General features: G+C 45.6%; 1 protein-coding gene across 1 annotated transcript; it reads right to left on the bottom strand.

Annotated features, from left to right (window-relative positions):
* Positions 1-2,326: 2,326 nt before the first annotated feature.
* Positions 2,327-3,657, bottom strand: LOC147526276 (uncharacterized). The gene is given in 2 exon segments (XM_086630123.1): positions 2,327-3,246; positions 3,249-3,657. Coding segments are annotated over 2 exon segments (1,329 nt in total).
* Positions 3,658-13,111: the final 9,454 nt, after the last annotated feature.

The raw sequence follows: 13,111 nt of genomic DNA, 5'->3' as shown, positions 1-13,111 counted from the left end.
CTCTTAAGTAACCGTTTTTGTGCTTTTCTCTTTCTAGGTAGCTGTTAATAAATAGTTTTGCATTAAGAAAAAAACCTCTTTTGCCCGGGACCGTGGTTGGTGGGTGCCCCTCTGTTCCTGTCTCGATCCTCAGCTCTTTTATTACATTTTTCTCTCCTCTCCATTTTACTGGACTGGGAGAGCTGCGTGGGTTTGGTTGCCGAACTCAGCCTAACCCACGACAGTGACATAGGGCCGAACTGTAGCTGTTTGCCCCTCTGCATTTTTCACCACCACAGGTCTTTCGCTTAAATAGCTCTGTGTGGTTCCCCCCAACCCTGCAATGGCTGACCCCACAGGGGCTAAAGGCCATGTAGGAGGCCATGCAGAGAAGGAGATGATTGTCACGTCAGCGCCCGTGTCGATCAAACCTCGGAGCTGAATCTTGGACAGCTGGGCATTTGGCAGCATTAGGGTACACGTCATCTGCGGCTTTTGGCTAGAGATGTCTGCGGTCCAGAAGACCTGCGGAAGTCCCGTAGATCCAAAGCCACCATCTCCACAACTTTGTTGTTCTGTCCTGGGAATACATGACTTGAAAGGCACAAGTTGAGCAATTTGAGTCTTTTCAGGAATAGTGATGGGGGGGTGGGTGTGGAAACCATAGCACAAATCTGGCCTGTAAAGTCAGCATCAATAACTCCTGGGTGTACAAAGATCCCTTGAGGGGTGACACTAGATCTTCCCACCAGCAATGCACTCAGTCCCTGTCCTAGGGGCCCGAATGCATCCAAGGGAACCTTATAAACATGACAGGATTCTAAGATGACTGTTGCTGCGGTGTGCACATCCGCTCCGCCTGGGTGCTGGCTCTAAGCTGGCTGAGTAGGCCTGTGTCGGTGCCATGCCCTGGGGAAATATTTGTGTCTGAGCGCACATCCCCTTTGCGCTCCTGGTCAAGTTTCCCGAGCGTATCAAAAGTCGACAATTGGCATGGTACACAAGATTCACAGTATTTTGCAAAATGACCTGGCCTATCGCATCTCTCGCAGCGAGCAACTTCCCTGTTCTCCTTATTTTTCTTCTTTTGTCTAATCTGTTTCTGCTTGCTCTCAACCTTAGGTTGCCTTTTCAGTCCATGATCAGAATTTAACTGAATAGGCTGCAGAACTGCAGGCAGAAGAGACTTATGATCCTCAGATCGTACCTTGGAACAGGCTTCAACCATCTCTGTTAGCGTGGGTTCCCCTGGCAAAGCATCTATGATCTTTCTACACTCATCATTGGCATTATCTGATACCTGAAAAGGAAACTGAACTTTCCAAGACTTGTTTTAAAGTTTTAGAAAGCAGGTATTCTTTATTGCAGCGCTGGGTGCACGGGGGATTTCTCCTCCTAGCGTGCACACCGGCTTCTGGACAGAAAATTAGTTATACACTACAATCATGCATAATTCATAACATATTTACATATTCTAAAACAATTGGGTAATTTTCTCTCGCTTTTCATGTAAATTACTTCGCATGCTCAGTTTTCCTCCTCCACCCTTTTCTTTTGGGTCTGGGGTGTAATTAGGGTAGGTTGTCCATGAGTCGGTGGTCGCGATCTCCCCCTGCCGGAATTACCTTTTCCCCCAAGTCAGTGCATGTTCACAGTTTAGAAAAACATGATAACAAAGTTTATGCAGTTTCTGCGGTTTCTGGGATGTTCCCTCCAAGGGCAGACAGTTCTTGATAAAGAGTCTCTGTTTTAATCACTGCTGACAGCTTCAAGGCTGGACGTCTTGTTAGTTTCTTTAGGTACGTGTAAATCACCTACTGCTGACTGAACCCTTCATGAAACTCTTAAACAAAACTTTAATCCCTTTATTGTTGGGTAACAATTCCCCCCTTTTCTTTATCCTTGCAAATTCTTTCGCAAAAATTCATATTGTTCATGTTTAAGAATTGTGAGTAGCACCCAAACTCTCCTAGTCAATTTGGTTAATTGGTACCAGAAGATAAAGTTTACAATTGTTAGTATTGTTACTGCTACTAGTACTACAAGCAAAGGGTGTATTAATAAGTTCAACACTCTAGTTGCTGATGGTGAATACCCTACAAAAATATTCCACCAATGATGTTCTCCATCTTTCTTCACTCGTTCCAGGACGTGGTGTATTTCTTCAGCGTCGTGAGGGACAGTTCTGACTGTTTTCTGCACTTTGCCATGGTATTTTGTATTAATATTTATTTTGGCCTCTGAGCAATAATATGTGTACACCAAGAACCTCTATCCTTTTTTCTGTCTTCCTTTGAGTAAAGCCCTTGTTCAGTGGATCACACTATGACACATTTGTACCCTGTCTTTAAATCACGGTAAGCAAAAATTGCTTCAGCAATCGTCTTAAGTCTTCATGTTGCACCAGTCTTTTCAGCAACGCTAAGTTCATTCCAATAGGGGTAGGCCGCAGGTCATGATACAATGTATAGTTAGATTTTAGTAATTGATAAGATGTGATAGGAGCTAAATAAGTAAAATCACATCCTGTGATAGTTACAAAATTACAGATACAAAGGTTAGAGTGATCATTCATATTTCTAGTAATGTTATCTACCAAAATGGAATTACAGAAAGTTCTCATGCAAACACAGCCATTATCTATATATACAAGTACAGTTTTAGGTTTTTCATCAGAATGTATCTCAAAATGACAAACATTCTGTTCAGTGTCAAGACAGATGTCTTGAGCTCTGATGGTATTGCTTTCACAAATGAATCCTTGTTGCCCTTGCACAACGCACGTGCTAGTGTCAATTGTTTGCCATTTATTCTCACTCTTTCATGCCCACACTCTGTGTTCCAAGGGATATAGTGTAGTTCCATTGTGATTCAATCCTAATGCAATGATTGGATATATTGTGTATACCAAAGCATTGTGTATAGTTAACACAAAGGCTGGGACCATATCATTTTTGGGATCATAAGCAAAATTAACTAACCGCCACCAAGATTGGAATCTTTTTTCAAAATTATTTGCCTTATCCCATATCACTTTCCGAATCTCATTGGGTAAAGTGCCTTCTTCACCTTCCTTTATAATCATAGCTGTTGTGGATTGAATCCACGATTGAGCTTGGATGCAGCTGAGAGCTAAAAAGATATTGTTTTGGGCTGCACCAAGTGCATCTATAATGGACTGATGGTCTTTTTCATTTATGTTCTCCCACTGAGGTAACGTATGTGATAAAAGCCACTGTTCACTTCCCAGAGCCAAAAGGGATGTTCCAATTCATTTAGGTCACTAGTTATTGTAACTAATTTATTCATTAGGACCTCAGAGTCTATATTATTTAGAACTCCCATTCCTGTTCCCAGGATACCGGTAACATCCCTCTTCATTCGTTTTTCGGGGAAGATATTTCGTCTATGTAACCACATTGTCCACCCCATGTAAGAGGTTTTCAGAAATGGTGAACAAGCTGGCTGGATAGTGGAGATGTTACTTTGCATTGACAATTCAACTCGTCTGAGGGATCGTGACGGGTTAAACAATATCTGCTGTTGTCCCATATTCTGAATTAGATAAGGTCCAATTTCAAAAAATAGAGTATTTGGCATAGGTGGCGTTGTGCTAGATGGACTTGTTATCATGTTAGGGCTGGGAGTGATTGTCGTCACTGGTTCAATAATGCCCATTTTGAATTTAAATGTGAGTGCCATGTCACCTTTCTGAGTATTCCAGAGGAAAATTATAAAGACAGGCTGGGTTAATGTAAAATTGCTCCAGCATTCTAGTTTTTCATTTTCGAGGGCACAAAGATTCTTTGTGAGCACAGAATTATTAGTTCCTTCTACAGTAATTTGAGTCACTTTCTCATGGATGGTTCCATTGATCATTCGGCAACCTATTTGGATCCCTTCTCCGATTGTTCCCATCAAGAGGGGAGCTTCACTGTCCTTGTCCCAGCCCCACTCATGTTCTGAGTATATTTGCATTCCATGCATAATCACAGTAGCTAAATTTAGGTTCAAAGATGGTCCCATACTTCCTGTGGACTTAAGGTAGGCGTGAGACCATGGCCAACTTAGAGTGGAAGTGTTTACCATTTCAATCACACTTATCAGAACGGTGGCAATTAACATCGGGTCAGTCTTATTGTTGTTGGTCCTGTGGCTTCTGCTGTCCATTGTTCCTCAGGCGCTTTCTTCACCCGGGAGTAATGAACCCAAGCAGGTCATTCTCTGATCTTGATCGCCGTGTAGGTTGTCAGCAATATCTGGAACGGTCCATTCCGTTTCTCCTCAAGGGGGTGACCTGAAATGGTTTTAACATAAACCCAATCTCCAGGTTTGAATGTATGTACTGGAGAATCTAATCCCTGTGCCCTGGTGGACATCACTACTTTGTTTACTTCTTCCAATTGTTTTCCTAATGCTATCAGATATTGTTGTAAGCCCATTTCTCCAACTTGACTGAGATCTTGCCCTTGATACCGAGTTTGAAATGGTTTCCAATATAAGATTTCAAAGGGACTCAATTTTTCCTTAGTTCTTGGTTTAGTTCGAAGCCTTAATAAGGCAATTGGAAGGACCTGATCCCATCTCAAGTTGGTTTCTTGACAAATTTTGCTTAGTTGTGCTTTTATTAAGTGATTCATTTTCTCCACCTGCCCGCTTGCTTGGGGTCGATAAGGTGTATGCAATTTCCAGTCAATTTCTAAAAATTTACTAACAGATTGCACTACTTGCGATACAAAATGCGGCCCTCTGTCTGAAGAAATTACTTCAGGGACTCCAAACCGAGGGGTGATTTCCCTTAGCAAAACTTTAGTCACTTCTCGGGCTTTGTTAGTTCGACAGGGAAATGCTTCAGGCCATCCGGAATAGGTATCTGTTAGTATTAACAGATACCTATATCCGCCTTTTCTAGGCAATTCCGAGAAGTCTATTTGCCAATTTTGACCTGGAACACATCCTTTGCCAATGTTAAATTACCCCTTTATTGTTGGGTAACAATCTCTCTGCTAGTTGTCTGCACAACAGCTGCTGCAAGGTCTCATCTTTGACCTGCTTCTCGAGGGCTGCAGCAATATTTTCTATGAAAGATAAAAAGTGCTCTTTCTGCTCCGAGTTATTTTCACATATCGTGTTTTAGGAGCAGCCATGTCTATGCCTTTTAATAGGGCTCCCATACCAATCTTCTGAGCCTGCTCAAGGACCTGAGGATGCCAGGTGGCTTGAGCGTCAGGATCAGAAAAGGCATTAGCTCCCATAAGAGCATCTGCTGGAACTACATATCTAGGATCAGTTGGACGCAATTGCATATTCCCAGCTGCAGCTTTCTCAGCCATCCTTCTCCAATTGGCCTCAAAAACTGAATATTGTACAGGTTGAAATAATACCTGACCTAAATGCTTAATATCAAATGGAGGGAGCAGCTCAGTATTCAGCACTCTAATAATTTGCATGACTTCAGAAGAACCTAGCCCATATTGTGCCACTTTGGATTGTAAATCTTGGACCACTCTCCAAGCGATAACTTCATGTTTGTCAGACTGACCTGAGTTAGGAAGAGCTTTCTGTACAGGAAAGGCTTGGATAATACCCTCTGTGGGTTCACTACCACCTTGATCTACCTGCACAGCACTTTGAGGCATTGTAACAACCTGCTCAGGTCCCTTTTCATCTTCAGGCATCCTGACTTTCTCTATTAAATCCCAGTCCCCAGCCTCCAGAGCCCGCCTCTTGACTGCTTCCCAAAACCGTTTTGAATTTTTTGGACGCACAGTCACCTTACATTCGGGAAGCGTCCAAGGACGGTTGTAGGTCAGCTGTGTTACTGGTTGCCGGCGTCTGATCAGCGCCACAGTTTCCCGCAGTGTAGTAAGCGCGTCTGTAGTAACACTGCTTGCATCGTCAGGCCTCACGGATGAGGAAGGCTGGCAGGGTACAGGCGCTGGGCCAGTGGGCGGTGTAGCGGCAAAGGCTGTGGAAGGTTGCGAAGCTACGCACGGCAATGCAGCTTGGGGCGTTGCGGCTTGCGGCGGCGCCACTGTCCGTGCAGGCACCGCCACCGGGGCTGTCGGCATCACACTCGGCGCCACTTCCAGGGCCGTCACTGGGCCAGTTGGCACAGCCAGCCCAGGTCGTCCCGGCGCAGGTCCAGCAGCAGTAGCCTGCTGCACCACCTCTGTCAGCACCACTAGTTGCTGTAATATTTCTTGCAAAACCGCCGTATGCTGGTGTGCCGAGAAATCCGCCATCGGCGACTGTGCCGTCTGCGCCGGGAAATGTCCGGATGCTGGCGCATGCGCTGGATAGCCGAGTGCTATGGGCGCTGGCGCGAGACACAAAGGCGCTGGAGCCGACGCCGCCATGATACCTCCTGCCCCTCCCGGTTGCAGTAGAATCCCAGCTGCCGTGCCTGACTGCAGCAATGGCAGAGCCGTAGGAAGGACAGATCCCTCTGTAGTAACTGAAGTAGTCAGCTGTACAGGCGGCCGTAGTGCGGAGGAGGAGGGGGGCAACTGGGGTGAAGAGTGGGGGACGCTCCAACGTTTTGCTTTGACTGGTTAGTTTTCCTAACTCTTCCACTGGAGAGGGGTATTGCAGCATCACAAAATCGTGTGGAGAAGGATACTTAGGTGGAACATAATCCCGCGGGGAGGGGTAGGACCCCCGCACAGTCCCTGCGAGTCTCTCAGTCCCTGAGGGCAGTGGAGACGTGGCGGGTACACTGCCCGTGCTGTCCGGGGTCAGTGTTCCCTCAAATAACTCATCATCCCCTTCAGAACCTTCACCCACAGATTCGTCAGAGCCCGGTAATTCTTTTCCTTCTCTTCCTGCTGTCCACTTTCGCATTATACCATATAGGGACCACCACGTATGTAGCAGGTCGAGTACGCTCTTATCTTCAAACGCGGTCTCATGAATTAACTTATCCCCTAACAGTTCCCAAGCTTCTGGGCTAAGGGCAGTGTTAGGATCAGCTACAAACTCATGTCCTGCTGCCCAATTTAACAATTCACAGAGAGCTTCATTACTTATGTCAGCTCCCGCAATTGTTATCACATTTTTGAAGGCAGAAAATATCGTGCTTTCTTTCACGGAGCTTTGCCCCATCTTTTCAGTCTAGAGTTCCATCCCCGGAGGGTGGATGCACGTACCTTCTAAATTCAGTTGTGGTTGTATCACGTCGGGGTCACCAAATGTTGGTGTTTTGTGGGTTAGGCCGCTCCAGCAAACAAACCACCCCCCACCCCTAGTCGTTGACTCACCTTCCCCCAGCCCCAGGAATGAGGGAGAGAATTAAAGGATAAATGGGATACCCGTGTATGGTATCTGATCACTATTAGCCAGCTGGACTGAGTTGAATACAATGAACTAATTAACTAATCAACTCAAGGTACCGATCCTGCCTACAAGAGGCAGGCCATTTCCTCCTGGCTGTGGAAGATGCAACAGCGTCCTTGGTGCTGCAGCCCAGGCTGGTGAGCAACACCCGTGGGTTGAGATAAGAACAATTTAATACAGATTATTTAATACACAGTGTAGATGTTCACCACCCCCTCGTATGCGAAGCCTGTCTCGTCCCGAAGCTGCAATCCTGGACGAACGCGAGGCCCCGAAATAGAGAGGGGCAGATAAAGATAGTACTCCGAAAGTGGGAGTACTGGGAGAGAGGGGGAAAAAAGGCAATAGAGCAAAAGCGCAGCAAGCACAAAAGAGCAAAAGCGGCGAAAGAGCCAAAGTGCAAAAGCCCTTCTTTCCGGCTGTCCCTCACTTTTATACTGGGCATGACGCTGCATGATATGGAATACTAATTGGCCAGTTTGGCCCTCAATCTTAAGTTCCACCACAAATCACAAGGGGAATCATGTCCCCCTTGTCCCGGCTATGCTCCCCCCTTATCCCGCCGTGCTTCTGCACTCCGGCACACTGAAAAGTCCTTGGAGTCTCACGTCCAACCACAAACATCAGCTTGCTATCAACATTCTTCTCAGAGCGAGCCTCTGAGTAAAACCAAAACACGGAGCTCTTCTAGCTGCTAAAAAGAAGAGCAAACCCTGTCCCAGCTAAAACCAGGACTTGCTGTTGTGCCGAGGACAGAGAGAAGAACGACACAGAATTCAGGTCCAGAGGAAAATGCCAATATTTAATTAATTACAAATCCATATATATAACATGGTTCACAAGAATGGCTAAGGCTATTGGTCGCTTGACCATCCACCTCCCAGAGTGACTGGCTGAATGCTACAACACCCATTTCAAAACAACTTTCCCAGTGTGCCATAAACAAGACTGCATAACAAGCTACAGGTGCAAGATAAAGTCTTAGTTTACAAAAACCTCAAACTGTTTCTCAGCTAGCCTGCGTGGGAAAAAGAACTTTCACAGGATGCTGCACCAGCTGGAAAATTTCTGCTTCTAGCTTTTAGTATCCACAATATCCCTCTATAACCGATAGATTTACAGGAATTATTCCCCATGGCAAGGGCTGGCCAGCTGCTTGGAGGATAGGTATGCAGGCCGTTACACTAGTAAGAGCGTGCATTTTTCCAAATCCTTGGATCAAAGCCAAAATTGAATTCTCCTCACCCTTTTCTGTACATAGTACTCCTAATCAGTTCAAACAGATTATTGATGTCATTATTGAGATTTTCGAGTAAATTTTAGATGTGTTGGTCCTACTTGTTCGGCTTCCCATTCTGGTGCTGCAGCTGGCTTTATCCTACTGTAGTGGATCCAGATTTCGATCCTGGAGACTTTCACTGTTGTTTGTGTTGTGAGCAGGACTTGGTATGGCCCCTTCCACTTTTCATTAAAAGGTTCATCATTCCAGGTTCGAACATAGATCCAGTCCCCTGGCTGAAAATTATGCACCTGGACATCCAAGGCGACGGGTGTAGTCAATGTGATGTACCTGTGTAAAGAGGAGAGAACTTTTCCCAAAGATATGACAATCTTTTAATGATTTTTCCCCAATAACATGTGCCTCCTCAATTCCAGTTACAATTTGATAAGGCCTCCCACATAAAATTTCATAAGGAATCAACTTCTCTTTGGAACTTGGTCTGATTCTGATTCATTCTTTCAACCTTTCCACTTGTAAATACTATCTTATTTTAAAAATAATTAAACATCTTGTACTATTTTCACCACAAAATGAGGACCCCTATCCGATGATATTCCCTCTGGAATTCCAAATCTAGGAATTATTTCTCTTAACATCATTTTATTGCTTCTCTAGTCTTGTTGGTTTGACATGGGAAAGCCTCAGGCCCTCCTGAAAAAGTATCTACTATTTCCAAAAGGTACTTTTATCAATTACTTCTAGGTAATTCAGAAAAATCGATCTGCCAGTATTCCCTGGGGAGATATCCCCGTTTTACCTCTCCAGGTGGAGGGATTTTGTATTGTTGGGTTATTTTTACAACAAATTTGACATTGTCTAACAATACATTCTGCGTGCTGCTGCATTCTGGGTCTAACTGCATATCTCAACAGCGAGTATCTTTGAGTTCAATGCAACAAGTCCCTCATAATTAGAGCTGTAACTATACATTGTCCATTGGGTGTGACCCACTGTCACGTTATGACACAAGGTCAAGTCAACAGAGATCAGGGAGCAATTTGACCAGTCTACTGGCTTCCCAAGAAAGACGAGACCCTTGTACCCGACTCACCTGCCCCCCCTGGGCAGTCTGCTAAGTCAGAGGGTGTTCACCTAACCTAGTCAGGGACTCTACGGGCAGCGCAATGGACCAAATCCCTTATATTCTCTGTATCAATTATGAAGTTTCAGGAAACTTATATTTATAAAAATTTTACTACATATGCTTGTGACAGAATACAGATTCGAAGATAGCCGGTGATAGGGACTGACTGCAAAAACAGATTTGATTTAGAACAATATAAAACCAGAACCGATCAGTGATAATACTAACTAGCTAGCAAGATATTAGTAAGTAAATGTGCATAACACAGAGCTCTTACCCAATAGGCGTCCCTATGGGTGGAAGAAGAGAGGTCCAGCCTGTCGACTGATCCCAGATGTTTCGATGGAGGTCTTCCCCAACACCCCTCTTCCCTTAAGCCATTTTTATACTTTTTTGATGAGGCTTGAGTGACTCTAGTCAAGCGTATCTTTGTCAGGATTGGTGTAAATTTTTCTAGCTTTGATTTAAAGGTACAGGCAAGAAGAAATTCAGGGCGCATGGTCAGTGAGGGGTGGTCGCAGCCCGGAGGCAGGTAGCTTTTGGGACGGAGGTGTGTTTTGGTATTATAATGAGCAAAGTTCACACCAAAGGCCAGCCATTTGGCAACTTGTTAGATATCAACATGCCCAAATGGCCTAGGTGAATGCTTGGCTAGGTACTCTATCCATCACCATTGTTGAGGCCAAGGTTGCAATCCGTCTTCCTTGACAGTTGTGCGGTTCCCTTTGCCAGCCATTTTATCCCGGAGAACAGGGACGAGCCATGGTACCTTCGTACCACTCTGCTCCCCATTTCAAGGACATTGCATGTTCTGTTCGGCTAGGGCAGGTCTTGTTCATGCCAACCGCATTGTGTTCCTGGGAGCAGCAGCTGCTCCCTGCCTCAGAGCTACCTTTAATATTGCAGCTTTTGAGCTGAACTTTGCGAAGCAGTATTTTTCCATTTTCCCCATTTGGGTTATTTTCCCACACCCACCATTCATTTTTCTTATCATAATTGAAATTTTAGCTAATTCATTTTCTTTTTATTTTTTCTCAGAGCTTTTGATTCTATTTTTACCTTCAGGACTAGAGCACCAACTGTTTTCCTAAAGGATACTCTTGTTACTTCATCGGCTCTTCGTTTTCTTTTAATCACGTCGGTCTGTTACATCCACCTCTTTGGGTAAAGAACTTGCTGTGAATAGTTTCATAATTTCCATCCATGTTTTACAGGAGTTCCTTGAGAGAACAGCAATCCTTGTTCTTTCCATCTGGCTCTGTGAGCATGTATAACTCCAAAGGCATACTTTGGTTACATCATCTTGTTCAATTTACACAGTGTGATACTGAACCATTCTACTGTGGGATAGTCAATGATGTCCTTTTTGTTCCAGGACTGCCAGTACTGCATGTGAAATGAATACAGTGATCTTCTGTCCCATAGTTAATTTTTGAGCTTCTACAGATCTTTTTCAATCCCCCAATATCTGGGTCAAAATTTCCAAAGCCACCTGTAGTCTTTCACATACATATAATGTAAAAAGTTTGGTCAAATTTGGCAGTCTTAAGGCAGGAGTTTTCATTAAAGTCTTTTGATATCATCAGAGCCTTTCCAGCACTCTGGTATCCACTCCAGGGCTTCTCCTGGCCCTCTTATGGCCTCATACAGAGATTTGGCCATCAGTCCAAAATTGGTATCCACAGTCTGCACCATCCTGCCATTCCCAAAAACCTCCTTAATTCTCTCTTTGACTCGGGGGGGGGGGGGGGGGGGGGCAGAAGTACGACATATCACCTCTTTTCATTCAGTTCCCAGCTTTTCTCCTTGGGAAACAGTCTTTTGTATTACCTATGCCTTTTTCTTAGGCACCCAGTACCCTGCCAGTCCCAGAAAATTTAGTAAACTGGTAGTTGCTTCTTTACACTGTGGTTCTGTATCTGTTTTTGGAAGTATATCATCCACATATTGTAAAAGAGTAATAGCAGAATTCTTACCTTGCCAATATTCTACTTCTTTAGCCAATAGATTACTGAACAAGGTAGGAGTTTTCTTCATAGAATCATAGAATCATAGAATGGTTAGGGCTGGAAGGGACCTTCAAAGGTCATCTAGTCCAACCCCCCTGCAAGGAACAGGGATATCTCCAACTAGATCAGGTTGCTCAGGGCCTTGTCCAACCTGGCCTTGAACGTCTCCAGGGATGGAGCATCCACCACCTCTCTGGGCAACCTGTTCCAGTGTTCTACCACTCTCATAGTAAAAAATTTTTTCCTAATATCCAACCTGAACCTACCTCCCTCTATTTTAAAACCATTACCCCTTGTCCTATCATAACTGGCCCTCCTGAACAGCCTCTCCCCATCTTTCCTGTAGGCCCCCTTGAGGTACTGGAAGACCGCTATAAGGTCACCCCGGAGCCTCCTCTTCTCCAGGCTGAACAGCCCCAACTCTTTCAGCCTGTCCTCATAGGAAAGGTGCTCCAGCCCTCTTATCATCTTCGTGGCCCTCCTCTGGACCCTCTCCAACTGGTCCATGTCCTTCTTATGTTGGGGACTCCTGAACTGGACGCAGTACTCCAAGTGAGGTCTCACGAGGGCAGAGTAGAGGGGGAGAATCACCTCCCTCGACCTGCTGGCCACGCTCCTCTTGATGCAGCCCAGGACGCGGTTGGCCTTCTGGGCCGCAAGAGCACATTGCCGGCTCATATTGAGCTTCTCGTCCACCAGTACTCCCAAGTCCTTCTCCTCAGGGCTGCTCTCGATCCAATCACCACCCAGTCTGTATTTATGCCTGGGATTGCCACGACCCAGATGTAGGACCTTGCATTTGGCCTGGTTAAACTTCATGAGGTTGGTACGGGCCCACCTCTCCAGCCTGTCAAGGTCCCTCTGGATGGCATCCCTCCCTTCCAGCGTGTCGACGGCACCACACAGCTTGGTGTCATCGGCGAACTTGCTGAGGGTGCACTCCATGCCACTGTCCACGTCACCGACAAAGATGTTGAAGAGGGCCGGGCCCAACACGGACCCCTGAGGGACGCCACTCGTGACCGGTCTCCACTTGGACATTGAGCCGTTGACCACTACTCTCTGAGTGCGGCCATTGAGCCAATTCCTTATCCACCGAGTGGTCCATCCATCAAACCCATGACTCTCTAATTTAGAGAGAAGAATGTCGTGCGGGACAGTGTCAAAAGCTTTGCACAAGTCCAGGTAGATGACATCCATTGGTCGACCCTTGTCCACCGATGCTGTCACCCCATCGTAAAAGGCCACCAAGTTGGTCAGGCACGATCTGCCTTTGGTGAAGCCATGTTGGCTGTCACCCACCACCTCCTTGCTCTCCATGTGCCTTAGCATGGTTCCCAGGAGAATCTGCTCCATGACCTTGCCAGGCACAGAGGTGAGGCTGACCAGTCTGTAGTTGCCCGGGTCCTCCTTGTTCCCCTT

The sequence above is a fragment of the Tauraco erythrolophus genome, chromosome W, assembly GCF_009769465.1.
Source record: "Tauraco erythrolophus isolate bTauEry1 chromosome W, bTauEry1.pri, whole genome shotgun sequence".
In the NCBI taxonomy this organism is placed as follows: Eukaryota; Metazoa; Chordata; class Aves; order Musophagiformes; family Musophagidae; genus Tauraco; species Tauraco erythrolophus.
The sequence above is the reverse complement of the archived record's forward strand: the minus strand, read 5'-3'. Positions and strand labels throughout refer to the sequence as shown.